Source organism: Cervus elaphus, chromosome 23 (genome assembly GCF_910594005.1).
Source record: "Cervus elaphus chromosome 23, mCerEla1.1, whole genome shotgun sequence".
NCBI classification, from domain to species: domain Eukaryota; kingdom Metazoa; phylum Chordata; class Mammalia; order Artiodactyla; family Cervidae; genus Cervus; species Cervus elaphus.
In genome coordinates this window covers 60,620,991-60,638,822 of record NC_057837.1, presented here as the reverse complement: position 1 = coordinate 60,638,822, position 17,832 = coordinate 60,620,991, and the positions used below count along the sequence as shown (strand labels likewise).

Here is a 17,832-nt window from a genome sequence, read left to right as displayed (position 1 = left end):
GGGGTTTACTTTGGGGACAGCCAGAGCACTATGGGAAATAGAGACTCCAATTTTAAAAGGCGCACACTCTGGGACCCATCTGCTGATCAGACCTGCCTGCTGATCTTGGAGAGCTTCCTGGAGAGGCAGGAGGCAACTGGAGCTTACCCTGGGACACAGACACTAGTGTCTGTGGACACTGGTGCTGGCAAGTGGCAGTTTGGAATCTTCCCTCTAGCTTTATAGTTCCAGGGGACCTGATTCCACCCACTAGCCTTTTGGCACTAGTCCTGGGACACCTCAGTGTCCAGAAGGAGAAGAGGGCATCAGAGGATAAGATGGCTGGACGGCATCACCGATGCAATGAATATGAACTTGGGCACGCTTTGGGAGATGGTGAGGGACAGGGAGACCTGGAGTGCTGCAGTCCATGGGGTTGCAAAGAGTTGGACACTACTGGACAACTGAACAACTGGGACACCTCAGGTCAAGCAACTAGCTGGGGGGGGACAGCCCCACCTCCCAGCAGGCATAACTGCTCCAAGATTCCCTGAGCTCACAGCCGCCTTGGAACCTGGCTCTGTCCACCAGAGGGCCTGGACCCAACCCTGCACACCAGTGCGCTAGCACTAGCTCTGGGACCCCGAGAGCCCTGCATCCAGTGACTCTGGGATCTGCTCCCCTCAACAGTGGGTAGGCACTACTAGCCCCAGGACCCCAGTCTTGGGACTTCCAGATCCTGCAGACAACAAAAATGCTTTTGTTTCCATATAGGTTAAAGGAAAATTTTGGAATTTCAAAGCAATGATTTATTAGATGATAACCTTTCACTAACTGCCAGAATAATGGGGTTATTGTATGTTGTGTAGATTTCAGAAAATTCTGATGAGTGCTTGTGAAATATAATGAAATGGTTTTGACTTAAATTAACCACCTGAAAGAGGACCTTCTGAGAACCACTGGGTAGACTAACAGGCCAACACAGGGATCAGCCAGAGATGTTTATTGATAGAGTTCAAGAATCTACTGAGGTCAGACTCGGGGTAGCTTCATCTGCCTTTTGATAACTTTAGGCTTCAAGGAACTTGGATTTGCCATGGTAAGTTTTTTGGCTGGTACCTGGGCTTCACACAGCACAGTTTATTATTTGTGCAGTAAACATAGACCCTTTCCTTCTTGAAGCATTTCTGGCGGCACTTGCCATGAAGATTCCAGCATTTTAGGGTGCCACCTGAAAAGAAAGAACAGAGACAGTGTCAGCCCTAAGAAGAGGTAAATTCTGGATTTGAAAGGTCTGTAAAAGGATGAAAACCAATAGAGGGTGCTCAGTGTCCTTTGACTTTCACCCTGGTCCTTCTTTCTCTTTTTTCCTTCTCTCTCTTTCTAAAAATTGTGGTAAAATACGAATAACATAAAGCTCATCAGTTTAAGTATTTTAAGGTGTACAGTTCAGCGGCATTACGTAAAGTCACAATGTCATGCAACCATCTTCACCACCTAGTTCCAGAACTTTTTAATCATCCCAAACAGAAACCTCGCACCCATTAACTATTCCCATTTCCCCTCTCTTCATCCTTGGGCAATGACCAATTTGCCCTCTTCTCTACAGATTTGCCTAATCTAGATATTTTATGTCAATGGAATCACATAATACGTAGCATTTTATATCTGACTTCTTTCACTTATTCACTTACTTTCAAGGTTCATCCATGTTTTTTTTTTTTTTTTAATTAAAAAAACTGAAGTACAGTTGAATCCAGATGTTTCATGGATCTGCTTCTGTGCTCTGTTGTTTATACTGGTTTTCAGCCATGTTCTCTTATTTCCCTGTGTGCCTAGTAAATCTTTGTTGTTGTTGTTTAGTTGCTAAGTCATGTCTGACTTTTTTTCAACCCTATGGACTGTAGCCCGCAAGGCTCCTCTGTTTGTGAGATTTCCCAGGCAAGAATACTGGAATGGGTTGCCATTTCCTCCTTCAGGGGATCTTCCTGACCCAGGGATTGAACTCATGTGTTCTGCGTTGGCAGGCAGATTCCTTATCACTGAGCCACCAGGGAAGCCCAGTAAATCTTTAGTAGTGTAATAAACATCATAGTTGAAAAAACACTGAAGTATAGTTGATTTACAATATTATGTTAGTTTCAGGTGTACACAACAGTGATATATATAGATATATATACATATATATCTATATATAGATATATATACATATTTATCTATCTATCTATATATATATATACACACACACATATTGGTGCTTCGCTGGTGTCTCAGAGGGTAAAGCGTCTGCCTGAAATGCGGGAGACCTGGGTTTAATCCCTGGGTGGGGAAGATCCCCTGGAGAAGGAAATGGCAATTCACTCCGGTACTCTTGCTGGAAAATCCCATGGAAGGAGGAGCCTGGGAGGCTACAGTCCATGGGATCACAAAGAGTCAAACATGACTGAGAGACTTCACTTTCATTTTTCACATATATATTTCTTTTCAGATTCTCTCCCTTGTAGGTTATTACAAAATATTGCATATATTTCCCTTTGCTATACAGCAGGTCCTTGTTGGTTATCTATTTTATATATATAATAGTGTGTATATGCTCATCTCAACCTCCTAATTTATCTCTTCCTTACCCACCTTTCCCCTTTGCTAACCGTAAGTTTGTTTTCTATATCTGTGAGTCTATTTCTGTTTCATAAATAAGTTCATTTGGATCATAGTTTAGATTCCACATTAAGTGATAGTATATGATATTAGTCTTTCACTATATGACATTTCATTTAGAATGATAATCTCTAGGTCCACTCATGTTGTTGCAAATGACATTATTTCATTCTTTTTTTATGGCTGAGTAGTGTTTGATCATGTATTTATCTGTCTGCCAACACAAGAGACGCAGGAGATGCGGGCTTGACCCCTAGGTCAGGAAGATCCCCTAGAGGAGGAAATGGCAACTTATTACAATATTCTTGACTGAAGAATCCCATGGACAGAGGAGCTTGGTGGGCTACAGTCTGTGGGGTCGCAAGGAGTTGGACATGACTAAGCGATCAACACTTTCACTTTTTCAGGACTGTGCCTACGCAGAGCAAGGCTCAGTAAACACTTGCCATATGTGAAAAAGTAAACCTTAGAGGAAGAATACTGGAGTGGGTTGCCATTTCCTTCTCCAGGAGATCTTCCTGACCCAGGGATCGAATCCATTTCTCTAGTTTGGCAGGCAAATTCTTTACCACTGAGCCACATGGGAAGCCCAGCCTTAGAGCAATGATTTAAAGAAAAAGGTATAGTTAATAAGGCAATGGTAGATAAAAATTTGAATCATAAAAAGACTCAAGTAATCTGAAAGAGGGCAAGGAAAGAAGATAAAGTAAACAAAGAAAGGATAGGCAGATAGAAAACAAATAGAAAGATGGTAGGTTAAATGCAACCATATTGATAATTATATTAAGCATAAATAGTCTGAACGTCTCAATTAAAAGGCAGAAATTGTCCGATTGGATGAAAAAGCAAGATCTATTACATACTGTCTAAAGAAATTCATTCTAAATGGAGAGACGTAGTTATGTTAATAGTAAAAGGAAAAAAATATCATGAAATCACTAATCAAAGATAAGCTGAAGTATTATTAATATACTAGCTATGTTAAGATTTAAAAAGTAGACTTCAGAACTAACTAAGTTGCTAGGTATAAAAAGGTCATTTCATGATGACAATCTCACCTGATTAAAAAGACATTGATCCTCAACAAATGCACCAAATAACAGAGCTTGAAAATACATGAAACAAAAAGCTGAAAGAACTGAAAGGAGAAATAGACAAATTCACAATGATAACTTCAGCTTCCAACATCCCTCTCTCAATAGTTGATAGAACAATGTAATACAAGATACAGAATATTTGAACTGATGAGTTTATCAACCAACTTAATAGATATTTACAGACCACTCTACCCAACAACAGAAAAACAGAGATTTTTCCAAGAGCTCACAGAATATTTACCAAGATATACCATACAGGATCTCAATAAAACTAAATGGATTCAAGTCTTTTAGAGAATGAACTTATGGTTGTTGGGGATGGGGAGAAGAATGGGGGAAAAGATAGGGAGTTTGGGATCGACAGGTACACTCTACTATATTTAAAACGGATAACCAACAAAGTCCTACTATACAGCACAGGGAATTCTGCTCAATGTTATGTAGCAGCCTGGATCGGAGGGGAGTTTGTGGGGAGAATGGATACATGGATATGTATGGCTGAGTCCCTTTGCTGTCCACCTGAAACTATTACAACATTGTTAATCGGTTACGCTCCAATATAAAATAAAAAGCCTTTTTAAAAAAAGAACTGAAGTCTTATATAGGTGTGTGTCTGTCCACAGTAGAATTAACTAAAAATTAATAGTAAATATGCATCTGGAAAATTCACAAATACTAGGAAATTGAACAATGTACTGGTAAATAACTAATGGGTGAAAGAGAAACCAAAAGAGAAATTAGAGAAGTTTAAATTGACTAATTAAAAGTACAATACATAAAAATATTTGTGGAACTGAGATAAAGTAGTAATTAGAGGGACATTTGCAGTTTAAAATGTGTACTTTAGACAGAATGGTCTTAAATCAACCATCAATGCTTATACCTTAAGTGAGGAAAAACAAGAGCAAATTAAATGAGAAAAACAAGGGTAAATTAAGTAGAAGAAAAAAATCACTACAATTGGAGCAAAAGTAAATAAAATAGGAAATTTGGGGTGCCATTTCCTACTCCAGGAGATCTTCCCAACCCAGGGACTGAACCCACGTCTCTTGTGTCTCTTGTATTGGTAGGTGGAGTCCTGGATTCCACAGGATACCACTAGCATCACCTTGGCAGCCTCAGAAAAACAATAGACAAATTAAAACTGAAAGCTGGTTTCTTGAAAACATAAAAAATATTCTAAATTTCTAGCCAGGCAGCCTGACCAGGAAGAAAGCAAAAGAGAAGAAATAAATTGTTTATTATCAGGAACGAAAGAGAGGGGAATTCCCTGGCTGTCCAGTGGTTAGGACTCCATGCTTTCTCCACAGAGGATGGGGGTGTGATCCCTGGTTGGGAACTAAGATGCCACAAGGTGGCCAAAAAAAGAAAAAGAAAGAGAGGACTTCACTATAGATTCTATAGATATTACAATGTTAATAAGGTCATAACAAAGAAAACTTCATGACTATAAATTGAACAACTTACACAAAACAGACAAATTATTTGGAAAACACAAACTATTGAAGCTCATACATGAAGAAACACATAACTCTAAACCCCTTAATTTTTTGAAAGAAATTGAATTTGTATGTAAGTATTTTCCACAAAGAAAACTCTAGGTTCAGATGGCTTCATTGGTGAATTCTATTAATACCAAGCATTTAGAAAGAAATAATACCAATTCTTTTCAAAGTCTTCCAGCATTACCTTGACACCCAAGTCAAAGACATTCCAAGAAAATAAAATTACAGACTTAAATCCCTTATGAATTTAGATGTAAAAATCCTTACAGACTAACATCCGTCATAAACCAGATGTGAAAATCCTTAACAAAATATAAACTGAATCCAGAAATGTATAAAAAGGATAAGACATCATAATAAATGTGAATCAGTCCAAAAATGTAAAGGTCAGTTCAACATTTGAAAAATCAATCAATATATTAATAATTCACCACATCAGCAGAGTAACCCTCCCACCTCACCCAATCATATGAGCACTTCAATAGATGCAGAAAAAGCATTTGACAGAATTCATAATACCTGATTACTAACATCTGTGAAAATTCTGCAGATACTATCACACTTACTAATGAATTAAAAACAGATTTTAAAGGGAGACATAAAACTACTACTGTTTAAAGATGACATGATCATCTATGTATAAAATCCTCCCAAAAGCTATGAAACCTATTAAGTGAGTTTAGCAAGGCTGTAGGATATAAGATTAATATATAAAAACCAATTATATTTCTGGATCATATAATAATTCTCCATATTGTTCTCTATAGTGACTGCACCAACGTATAATCCCACCAATAGTGTAGGTGTGCGTACGTTCTAAGTCGTTTCAATCAAGTCCAACTCTTTGCGACCCCATGGACTGTAGCCCATCAAGCTCCTCTGTCCATAGGATTCTCCAAACAAAGATACTGGAGTGGGTTGCCATGCCCTTCTCCAGGGATCTTGCCCACCCAGGGATCGAACCCACATCTCCTGTGTCTCCAGCATTGCAGGGAGGTTCTTTACCACTGAGCCACCTGGGAATGTCAACAGTGTAGGAAGTTTCCCTTCTCTCAACACCTTCTCCAGCATTTATTATTTATAGACTTTTTAGTGATGGCCATTCTGATTGGTGTGAGGTGGTACCTCACTGTAGTTCTCTTTTGGCCACACCTGTGGGATCTTTGTTCCCAAATCAGGAACTGAACCTGCGCCCCATGCAATGAAAGAACAGAGTCTTTACCACTGGACCACCAGGGAAGTCCCCTCACTGTAGTTTTGATTTGCATTTCTCTAATAATTAGTGATGTTGAGAATCTTTTCATGTGTATGTCTTCTTTGGAGAAATGTCTATTGAGGCCCTCTGCCCATTTTTCAACTGGGTATATACCCAGACAAAACTATAATTCAAGGGCTTCTTTGGTGGTCAGGTGGTTGAGAGTCAATCTTGCAATGCAGGGGATGCTGGTTCAGTCTCTGGTCAGGGAGGATCTCACACGCCACGGAGCAGCTAAGCCCATGCACCACAACTACTAGAAAGTGAAAAAGTGGAAGTGTTAGTCGCTCAGTTGTGTCCAACTCTTTGTGACCTTGTGGACTGTAGCCCTTCAGGCTTCTCTGTTCATGGGATTTCCTAGGCAAGAATACTGGAGTGGGTTGTCATTTCTTCCTCCAGGGGACCTTCCCAACCCAGGGACTGAACCCAGGTTTCCTGCATTGCAGGCAGATTCTTTACTGGCTGAGCCACCAGGGAAGCCCCAGAACTACTGGGCCCATGTGTAATTCTGTGTTTTATTTTACAAAAAAGGTAAGGCACTCCTCTCCACAACCTAACAATAAAATCTGAATTTTTTTTTTTAATCTGAATTTTTAATTAAAAAATGTCAAGATGAACTGTTGTTGAGAGTGAGAGGAAAGATGGTATCATATACTTTGTTTCAGCCTCTCTGGAGGCTACCTGGCACATTTTCAGATGGTGCAGTCTTGACCCACAAATTCCTTTCTAGATGTCTATCCAAGGGAAATACACATGTAGACTGAGACGCCTACACTGGAGATACAGTTACAAACAAGTTAGAGACAGACAGCTGCCCTCAGGGAACCTCCATTCAAGTGGGGGAGGGGAGATGAGAAACAACTATTAAAGAAATCGCTACCCAGATATTTGATTGACTAGACTTAGGCTGAAAATTATAAAGGAGGAACTCTGGGTGCTATGAGGAGGTATAATGGAAAAGGATGTGATGTACCCCACCTAAATCTAATCTCTGCTGGGTTCTTGGGCTTTATACATATGTCCTGAATTCCACAATTAACCTAACTTAAAATTTTTTTAAATATTTAGGTGATACATACTTCATTCCCCTTTAATCATGAGACCCTTTGGCTGCTGAAAAGCAGAAATGGGCAGAGTTTCTGGCCTTTGGGGGAATGGTAAACAACAGAATGACAAAGTTCATTGCTCAGTTTAAATGAGATGAGTTGCTCACTGTTTGCAGATGACATGATCCTCTACATAGAAAACCCTAAAGACTCTACCAGAAAATTACTAGAGCTAATCAATGAATACAGTAATGTTGCAGGATATAAAACTAACACACAGAAATCCCTTGCATTCCTATACACTAACAATGAGAAAACAGAGAAATTAAGGAAACAATAAAATTCACCATTGCAACAAAAAGAATAAAATACTTAGGAGTATATCTACCTAAAGAAATGAAAGACCTATATATAGAAAACCATAAAACACAGATGAAAGAAATCAAAGAGGACACAAACAGATGGAGAAATATATTGTGTTCATGGATTGGAAGAATCAATATTGTGAAAATGACTATACTACCCAAAGCAATCTATAGATTCAATGCAATCCCTATCAAGCTACCAATGGTATTCTTCACAGAACTAGAACAAGTAATTTCACAGTTTGTATGGAAATACAAAAAACCTCGAATAGCCAAAGTAATCTTGAGAAAGAAGAATGGACCTGGAGGAATCAACCTGCCTGACTTCAGGCTCTACTACAAAGCCACAGTCATCAAGACAGTATGGTACTGGCACAAAGACAGAAATATAGATCAATGGAACAGAATAGAAAGCCCAGAGATAAATCCACACACCTATGGACACCTTATCTTCAACAAAGGAGGCAAGGATATACAATGGAAAAAAGACAACCTCTTTAACAAGTGGTGCTGGGAAAACTGGTCAACCACTTGTAAAAGAATGAAACTAGAACACTTTCTAACACCATACACAAAAATAAACTCAAAATGGATTAAAGATCTAAATGTAAGACCAGAAACTATAAAACTCCTAGAGGAGAACATAGGCAAAACACTCTCTGACATAAATCACAGTAGGATCCCCTATGACCCACCTCGCAGAATATTGGAAATAAAAGCAAAAATAAACAAATGGGACCTAATTAAACTTAAACACTTTTGCACAACAAAGGAAACTGTAAGCAAGGTGAAAAGACAGCCTTCAGAATGGGAGAAAATAATAGCAAATGAAGAAACAGACAAAGGATTAATCTCAAAAATATACAAGCAACTGCTGCAGCTCAATTCCAGAAAAATAAATGACCCAATCAAAAAATGGGCCAAAGAACTAAACAGACATTTCTCCAAAGAAGACATACAGATGGCTAACAAACACATGAAAAGATGCTCAGCATCACTCATTATCAGAGAAATGTAAATCAAAACCACAATGAGGTACCATTACACGCCAGTCAGGATGACTGCTATCCAAAAGTCTACAAGCAATAAATGCTGGAGAGGGTGTGGAGAAAAGGGAACAGTCTTAGACTGTTGGTGGGAATGCAAACTAGTACAGCCGCTATGGAGAACTGTGTGGAGATTCCTTAAAAAACTGGAAATGGAACTCCCACATGACCCAGCAATCCCACTCCTGGGCATACACACCGAGGAAACTAGATCTGAAAGAGACCCTAATGTTCACCGCAGCACTGTTTATAATTGCTAGGACATGGAAGCAACCTAGATGCCCATCAGCAGATGAATGGATAAGGAAGCTATGGTACATATACACAATGGAATATTACTCAGCCATTAAAAAGAATTTATTTGAATCAGTTCTAACGAGATGGATGAAACTGGAGCCCATTATACAGAGTGAAGTAAGCCAGAAAGATAAAGACCAATACAGTATACTAACGCATATATATGGAATTTAAAAAGATGGTAATGATAACCCTATATGCAGGACAGAAAAAGAGACACAGATGTACAGAACAGACTTTTGGACTCTGTGGGAGAAGGCGAGGGTGGGATGTTCTGAGAGAATAGCATTGAAACAAGTATAGTATCAAGGGTGAAACAGATCACAAGCCCAGGTTGGATGCATGAGACAAGTGCTCAGGGCTGGTGCACTGGGAAGACCCAGAGGGATGGGATGGGGAGGGAGGCAGGAGGAGGGATCGGGATGTGGAACACATGTAAATCCATGGCTGATTCATGTCAATGTATGGCAAAAACCAACTACAATACTGTAAAGTAATTAGCTTCCAACTAATAAAAATAAATGAAAAAAATAAATAAAAAAGAAAAAAAATAAATGAGATGAGCTGCTGTAGTTTATAGCAAGACAACACATTTAAGAACCTAATGTATTTAGAAGGGTCAGGGGTTTCCAAATTTCAAAAAACTCCTTTATATATTATTAGCTGAGCCTAGTGGATTCAGATAAAACCACCTCATCGCAAGCCATAGGAGGCAAAGGCTGAGGGTCTGGCCAAAGAAACTTCCATTCAATCTCCTTTACCACCACCACATCCAATAGAAAGGAAGAGGAAATATTCTCCCTAGAGGAAACTGGGGCACTTAAATCTAATTTTGCAGCAGCAGCAGCAGCAGCAGCAGCAGCAGCAGCAGCAGCAGCAGCAGGAGGCTTTAGAGCTCCACCAGAGCCCACATCTTGTCTCTGCCAGCCAGGACAATGAAGGACCTACCAGTAAGCTAGAAACAAAGACCTTCCTCTTCTCCCTGCCCCCGGACTAGGGCCTGCTGGTCAACCTGAACACTTAAGAAGTAGAGATAAGTCATGTGAGAAAGGTAGTGGGCAAGAGAATCTCTTGCTACAAACACCCAGATTGGCCTGGAGAAACTACTAGAGAACAGGGCATTTACTTTCTGCCCTCAGAGGGTAGCCCAGGGAAATTGCTAACAGCATCAACACATTATGGGGCCATCTGGAGGGGGATTAGATTAGAAATGCCTGAAGGAAGTGGTTGAGCATCTCCCTCTCCTCTCCTATGGCATAAAGTAATCAGGAAAGTCCGCAGTTCCCTCTTGTCTCCAGTGGAAATAGGAGAACAGGTGATGAGCTGAGAGCCTGAGAGACCTGCCAGCAGTAGACCCCTGTGCAGAAAGGGAGTGGGAGGGGCTGTGTGTGAACAGCCTAAACCTAGGGATTAGATGGAAGATTTGACTGAGATGAAGGGCGGAGTCAGTGGGGGTGTCAACAGGACCAAGAAGTTTCCTCAGTCATGGATCACACACAATGAGGGACCCTGCCACAGAAGTCAGTGAATGTCCAGACCTGAGCCCTACCTCCTCATGGGCTGCCCCAGGGCCTTTGAACTTCACATTCCCACCGGCTTGAATAGTCTCCATAAATCCATAGGGATCACCTCTTATCCTCCCTCAGGTCAGGGTGAGCCATTCCATGAGCACCCCTTTAAAACAACAAATTTACATCCCTGTGGTATTTGCTATCCCCTTTCCCACCTACTCTGCTCATCATACTCACCACCTGACATTTCATATGTTTCAATTATTTAAAAAAATATCTGTTCTGTCAACAGAATGCAAACTCCAAGAGGCTAAAGACTTTGCTTACCTTGTTTTGTTCTCGTGTGTTCACTGCACTACCTCCTGCACCTATCACAGTGCCTGGAATATGAAATTTGTTCAACATGTTTACTGATAGCTCAGTTGGTAAAGAATTCGCCTGCAATGCAGGAGACCCTGGTTCGATTCCTGGGTCAGGAAGATCCCCTGGAGAAGGGATAGGCTACCCACTCCAGTATTCTGGTCTGGAGAATTCCACGGACTGTACAGTCCATGGGGTCCCAAAGTGTCAGACATAAGTGAACGACTTTCACTTTCAGGTTTATTGAATGAGCCAATAAATTAAATCATGACATCTAGTTAACTTCTAAATCCAGGTGCTATCCTCAGAAACAGAAAGGGAACAGAAGGAGAAATTCTCAAAGACTAAATATTTATTCAAAAGAGACTGAATTAACCTGAAACTGTTTTTTTTTTTTTCCATTTATTTTTATTAGTTGGAGGTTAATTAGTTTACAATATTGTAGTGGTTTTTGCCATACATTGACATGAATCAGCCATGAATTTACATGTATCCCCCATCCCAGTCCCCCATCCCACCTCCCTCTCCACCCGATCCCTCTGGGTCTTCCCAGTGCACCAGCCCCGAGCACTTGTCTCATGCATCCTGCCTGGGCTGGTGATCTGTTTCACCCTTGATAATATACATGTTTCAATGCTGCTCTCTCTAATCATCCCACCCTTGCCTTCTCTCACAGAGTCCAAAAGTCTGTTCTGAAACTGTTTTAAACCAGAATTGATGAGCATTTATTTAACTGCAGAGTTTAGGCACAGTCCTTTAGTGCCTTCCACCACCCCTCTCCCCAACCGTCGCATCAGCAGGATGGAAAATTTAAAGTACATAAAATGAAGAAGCTACATTTTCTTTTTTTTTTTTTTTGCATACCAAAATTTCAGTGTGTTCAATGTTGTTCCCTCAAACTGATGTTACTTTTATATACACATGCCTTTGTTGTAGTAGATTGAGAAATGGGGACATGGAAACTCTGAGCCACTGAGCTGCTTACTGGAGGTCACAGAGTTAGAAAATGATTGAGCAGTGTTTAACCCAGGTTCTGGGGCTTTCCTCTCTATCCCCAGCTGAGTAGTATTTCAGGCATTTGCCACAGGCAGGTACAAGGGCTGAGGTGAGGAAATTTATACATTTCAGCCCTGTGGACGGGTGAGGTGAAAGCCTTGGCTGAGCAGAAGTTTCTATCAGTTGAGCAACAGGGCCCAGACAGCGATGCTTGAGCTGGTGGAATAGCCCTTTTTTGCTTAAGCTTTCCCACAGCTCCTCACCTGGCAGTCAAGGCTCATCAAGACCTGGACCTTGACTGCTTCTGCAATCTTAACCCTTGCCACACCCTTAACCCTGGGCTTCCAGATAATGGGCTTCCCTGGTGACTCAGATGGTAAAGAATCTACCTGCAACGCAGGAAAGCTGGGTTCAATCCCTGAGTTGGGAAGATCCCCTGGATAAGGGAATGGCTACCCACTACAGTATTGTTGCCTGGAGAATCCCATGGACAGACCACTGCGCCCCCTGGGAAGTCTGAATCCCTCCCAGGCCATGTCATTTATCTCTGTGGTCCTAGCTTCCCAACACAGGGACTGGCACAGAGATGGTAACAAGTTAAAGATGAGGTTTGCTTTCTCCTTAAGGTGGCTGCGGTTTGTACTAAGCCTAGATCATTCTGGGGCCTATTTTGTGACATGGCCACTATTGTGTATCCTCCTCCTGCTTCTCCTACTCATCCTATGCATTCTTCTTCACAAGCTAACCCACCTAAGCATGCTCCCTGGGACAGCAGGATGGGGTGACTGAACAAGAAGCTGTCCATGTTGTAGTCGGTACCTAAGATTTGCTGCCTGGCCACCTGGGAAGGCTCTTCCTCTACAAGGTGACTGCCCGAGGCCCGGCAGCCCATGCTCCCCGTCTGTGGGATTCTGTGTCCAGATCTCTCTCTCCGCACCCTGTGCCCCTCCCCTGAAGAGGCCCAGGTTACCTGGAGTGAGCTGGGACAAGAGCAGCAGTCCGGCCAGAATCAGCGAGAGGAGCTTCATGGCTACAAGTGGCCAAGGGAAGCGGCAATGGCAAAGCAGCTTGGCAATGTGATGCGATGGCAAAGCTAAGGGTGGAGTGCTCTGGCCTCTCTGGCTCCCGCTCCTTTGCTCCAACCGGAACAGATGTCACCCGCACGTGCCTTCCGCCGCCCGCCCGCGGGCACGGCCCCCGCACGCCCTGAGCTGGCATGCTTGCTTTTCTTATTTAGGTCACGCAATAGGGTTCGACTGCCAATCAAGGGACCACCAGGGGGCGCCACGCACGCGGAACCCAGAAGGTCAGGGAAGATTTCGTAGAGAAGAGGGCAGTGAGCCGTGTTTTGAGAAACAAAGACCAAAACGCCAGGTGGATGAGCCCACATGGCTTTCCAGGCAAAGGGAAGTCTGTCAAGAGGCTTCTGTTGGTGCTGAATATGAGAAATATACTGTAACTGGGGCTAAAATCGGCAGGAGAATGGAAAGAAGAGATGCAGTTCCCAGCTAGGAGTCTGGCTGTGCCCTTTCACAAGTATTAGCAGCCGCAGCCCCCTGCCATCTCAGGGCTACCCACGTGGTCAGGCCTTCTGGGGGGCCAGGATGTGCCCCGTTCTCAGAGGTCCAAGAACCAGCTATTGTAGTGGGGAGGTCCCTCCTCTGAACTCTTAGGATTTGAAAATCCATTCTCTTCCCTCAGTTCCGGCTGCCTAAGGGTAGTAGCTGCATTCTCTGGCTGCTGATGAGTCGCTCAGTTGGGTCCGACTTCTTGTGACCCCATGGCCTGCAGCACGTCAGGCTTCCCTGTTCTCCGCTGTCTCCCAGAGTTTGCTGGAATTCATGTCCATTCAGTCCTTGATGCTATCTAACCATCTCATCCTCTGCTGCCCACTTCTGTAGCTTTCAGTCTTCCCCAGGATTAAGGTCTTTTCCAATGAGTCAGCTCTTTGCATCAGGTGGTCAGAGTGTTGGAACTTCAGCTTCAGGATCAGTCCTTCCAGTGAATATTCGGAGTTGATTTCCTTTAGGATTGACTGGTTTGATCTCTCAAGAGTCTTCTCCAGCACCACAGTTCGAAAGCATCAAGTCTTCCTCACTTAGCCTTCTTTATGGCCCAACTCTCGCATCCGTACATGACTACTGGAAAAATCTGTGGTTACTAACACCTGTTTCCTCAGGGTCCTCTTTTTGCTGTTTCTGCCTCCCCACAGTAATGTAACTGATTCCTTACATTAAGTATGCTATGTGACTTCCATTTCTTGACTGGACCCTATTTGACACAGATGTCAAGGGTATAAAAGCATGATCCCATGGACAGAAGAGCCTGGTGGGCTAGAGTCCATGGGGTCACAAAGAGTAGGACATGACTTAGCGACTAAACAACAACAATGGCTTATGAGACAAAATAACATTGAAAACCATTTTTGTAGGGACAGAAAACAGATTGAGAAGGTTGAAGACTGAAAGGTAAGTGAAGGGATGAGATTAGTAAGTGTAAACAACTCTTTCTAAAACCTTTAAGATGAAGAAGAGACAGTAGCTAGGAAGGACTCAGTGCCTAAGACCTAGAAATCCATGATTGTTGTTCATTTCTGTTGAGTGTGTGTACTCGGTCATTTCTGACTCTTTGTGACCCCAAGGACTGTAGCCAGCCAGGATCCTCTGTTTATGGGATTCTCCAGGCAGGAATACTGGAGTGGGTTACCATTTCCTCTTCCAGGGGATCTTCCTGACCCAGAGATAGAACCTGCGTCTCCTGTGTCTCTTGCATTGGCATGTGGATACTTTATCACTAAATCACTTGGGAAGCCCTTCATTTCTGTTAAGGAAACTCATTTTTTTCAAACATATGTTAGTTAAGACTCAATTAGGGAAGCAGCAGTACTGCTATCAGCATTATGGGCGAAGGAATTTATTACAAGAATGAGGCTATTCAATTGTGGCAAGAGTTTGGAAAGTAAATAGCTCTCTGGGGTTGCTGAAGGAGCTGGTGCAGAAGCCTGTGAAAGGTCATTTGCTCTTCAAAACTACTGCCTATTTGAATTCATTTGTTGTTCAGTTGCTTAGTTTTGTCCAACTCTTTGCGACCGCATGGACTGTAGCATGCCAGCCTTCTCTGTCCTCCACTATCTCCCTGAGTTTGCTCAAACCTATGTCCATTGAGTTGGTGATGCTATCTAACCATCTCATCCTCTGCTGCCCAATATTCCTTTTGCCTACAATCTTTCCCAGCATCAGGATCTTTTCCAATGAGTTGGCTCTTGGCATCAGGTGGCCAAAGTATTGGAGCTTCAGCAACAGCTCTTCCAATGAATATTCACAGTTGATTTCCTTTACGATTAACTGCCTTGACCTCCTTGCAATCCAAGGGACTCTCAAGAGTTTTCTTCAGCACCACAATTTAAAAGCATAATTTCTTCAATGCTCAGCTTTCTTTATGGTCCAACTCTCACATCTATATACGACTACTGGGAAAACCATAGCTTTAACTATATGGGCCTTTGTTGAGTTCATAGAGAGGTGTTTAGTTTTGGGCCTGAACCTGGGTCAGTATGGTCAGAAGGGCTGGCAGTTAGGAAGGAGAGCTGACGTGTAGCAGAGAACAATGAAGACAGACTGAAACTTGCAGACACCCCTTACCGCCTCTAACGGGTGACAGCCTTCAGAACACAGTGATGCTGCTTCATTTCCAACTCCCCAATATCATGCAAAAAAAAAAAAAAAGAAAAAAGAAAAGAAAGAAAAAGAAAAGAGAGAAAAGAGTTTGTGGCAAAGCCTAACTTGATTCCATACAGGGAAAGGAATTGCGAAATGTAATTTCATCCTAGTTTGGGCTACAAAAACAGCACCAAATGCTTATGTTCAAAGTTCTTAAAGTCATCACATTGTATGCATTAAATATATGCAGGTTTTTTTCTACTCAACAATTTGCAAAAAAAAATTGTGCAAAATGAAGTTTTCTATTCTGGTGGCTCGGGAATGGGGCAGAAATGTATCTGTTGGATGCTGTCCTCCCTGAGAGAAGAGACCCTACTGTCTAAAGTGCCTGGATACATAGAGAATTTTAGTGTGGAGGGTGGAGGAAGCAGAGCTGAAAACATACAGTCCTGACTCTGTGATTTTCTGTTAGTAACTTTGCAATTTCAGATAAAATTCAAACTCTTCTCCCTGACTTACCTGATCCAGTTGCTATGTGACGCTCTGGCTTTATCTCATATCAGTTCCCACTCATGCCCTATTCTTCAGCCCTACTAGCCTTTATTCTTTCCATTGATCACACTATAGCTGCTTGCGCTTGCTATGCCCTTCACCTGAAATATTCTTATCAATTTTCTTGTAATTGGCTCTTTTATGTCACTCATGTCACTTTATATTGAATTTATCAAGCCCCTGCTGTATACTATTCCAAGATCATGAGTTTCTAAGTCAGATAGATTTAGGTTGAGTGCCTGACCTTCAAATTGTTAGCTTTCTGAAATTGTATAAATAACTTAGCCTCTACTGACTTAAGGTTTTCATGGATATAAAGATGTAATGTTACATAGCTCACTGAATTGTTAAAAAGATTAAATGAGTAAAATATGTAAAGTTCTTAGAAGAATACTTAAAACAGAATAACTTCTGATTAATTGTTAATGATCATGACATGAAAAAATCAGTTAATTAATCCCAAAATGTACAGGAAAAAAAGGATGTAAGAACAATGCCTGGGTCTTCTTCTGGAAAGACTCTATGGTTTTCTGCTCATATCTGTCACTTGAAGACTGGGCTTACCTGGGAATGTCAGAGTTTCAGGAGATGGCAATACTGAACATTGATAGTTTAGTAATCAGTGAACTAAAACAGACAGGAATAGGCGAATTTAATTCAGATGACCATTATATCTATTATGGTGGGCAGGAATCCCTTAGGAGAAATGAAATAGGTTTCATAGTCAACAAAAGTCTAAAATGCAAGTACTTGGTTGCAACCTCAAAAATGACAGAATGATCTTGGTTCATTTCCAAGGCAAAACATTCAACATCACAGTAATCCAAGTCTATGCCCCAGCCACTAATGCTGAAGAAGCTGAAGTTGACCAGTTCTGTGAAGACCTACAACACCGTCTAGAATTAACACCAAAAAAGATGTCTTTTTCATCATAGGGAATTGGAGTTCAAAAGTAGGAAGTCAAGAGATACCAGGACTAACAGGCAAGTTTGGCCTTGGAAAAGTGAAACACGGCCAAGACTAATAGAGTTTTGTCAAGAAAACATGATGGTTATAGCAAACACCCTCTACAAACCATCCAAGAGATGACTCTACACATGGACAATAACCAGATAGTCAGTACCAAAATCAGATTGATTATGTTCTTTGCAGCCAAAGATGGAGAAGCTCTATACAGTCAGTAAAAATAAGACCTGGAGCTGACTGTGGCTCAGATCATGAACTCCTTATTGCAAAATTCAGGCTTAAATTGAAGAAAGTAGGGAAAACCACTAGACTATTCAGGGATGACCTAAATCAAATCCCTTATGATTATACAGTAGACGTGACAAATAGATTCAAGGGATTAGATCTGGTGGTAAACAGAGTGCCTGAAGAACTATGGATGGAGATTTGTACCATTGTACAGGAAGCAGTGACCAAAACTATTCCAAAGAAAAAGAAATGCAAGAAGACAAAGTGGTTGTCTGAGGAAGCTTTACAAATAACTGAGGAAAGAAGAGAAGC

The 17,832-nt window shown here is 41.6% G+C and overlaps 1 protein-coding gene across 1 annotated transcript; it reads right to left on the bottom strand.

Annotated features, from left to right (window-relative positions):
* Positions 1-967: 967 nt before the first annotated feature.
* On the bottom strand, positions 968-13,301 carry DEFB123 (defensin beta 123). Its single transcript, XM_043883141.1, has 2 exons — positions 13,086-13,301; positions 968-1,210 (listed from the first exon to the last, which is right to left on the bottom strand). The coding sequence occupies exons 1-2, from the start codon at positions 13,141-13,143 to the stop codon at positions 1,056-1,058; spliced, it is 213 nt and encodes a 70-aa protein (XP_043739076.1). The 5' UTR covers positions 13,144-13,301; the 3' UTR covers positions 968-1,055.
* Between the last annotated feature and the right edge of the window lie 4,531 nt (positions 13,302-17,832).

What these genes read in the sequence shown, in the direction of transcription:
- DEFB123 (XM_043883141.1), bottom strand. Translation starts at nt 13,143, where the DNA reads ATGAAGCTCCTCTCGCTGATTCTGGCCGGACTGCTGCTCTTGTCCCAG. An exon ending in CTTGTCCCAGCTCACTCCAG is followed by an intron (nt 1,211 to 13,085) that starts GTAACCTGGGCC and finishes CTTTCTTTTCAG; the next exon opens with GTGGCACCCTAAAATGCTGG.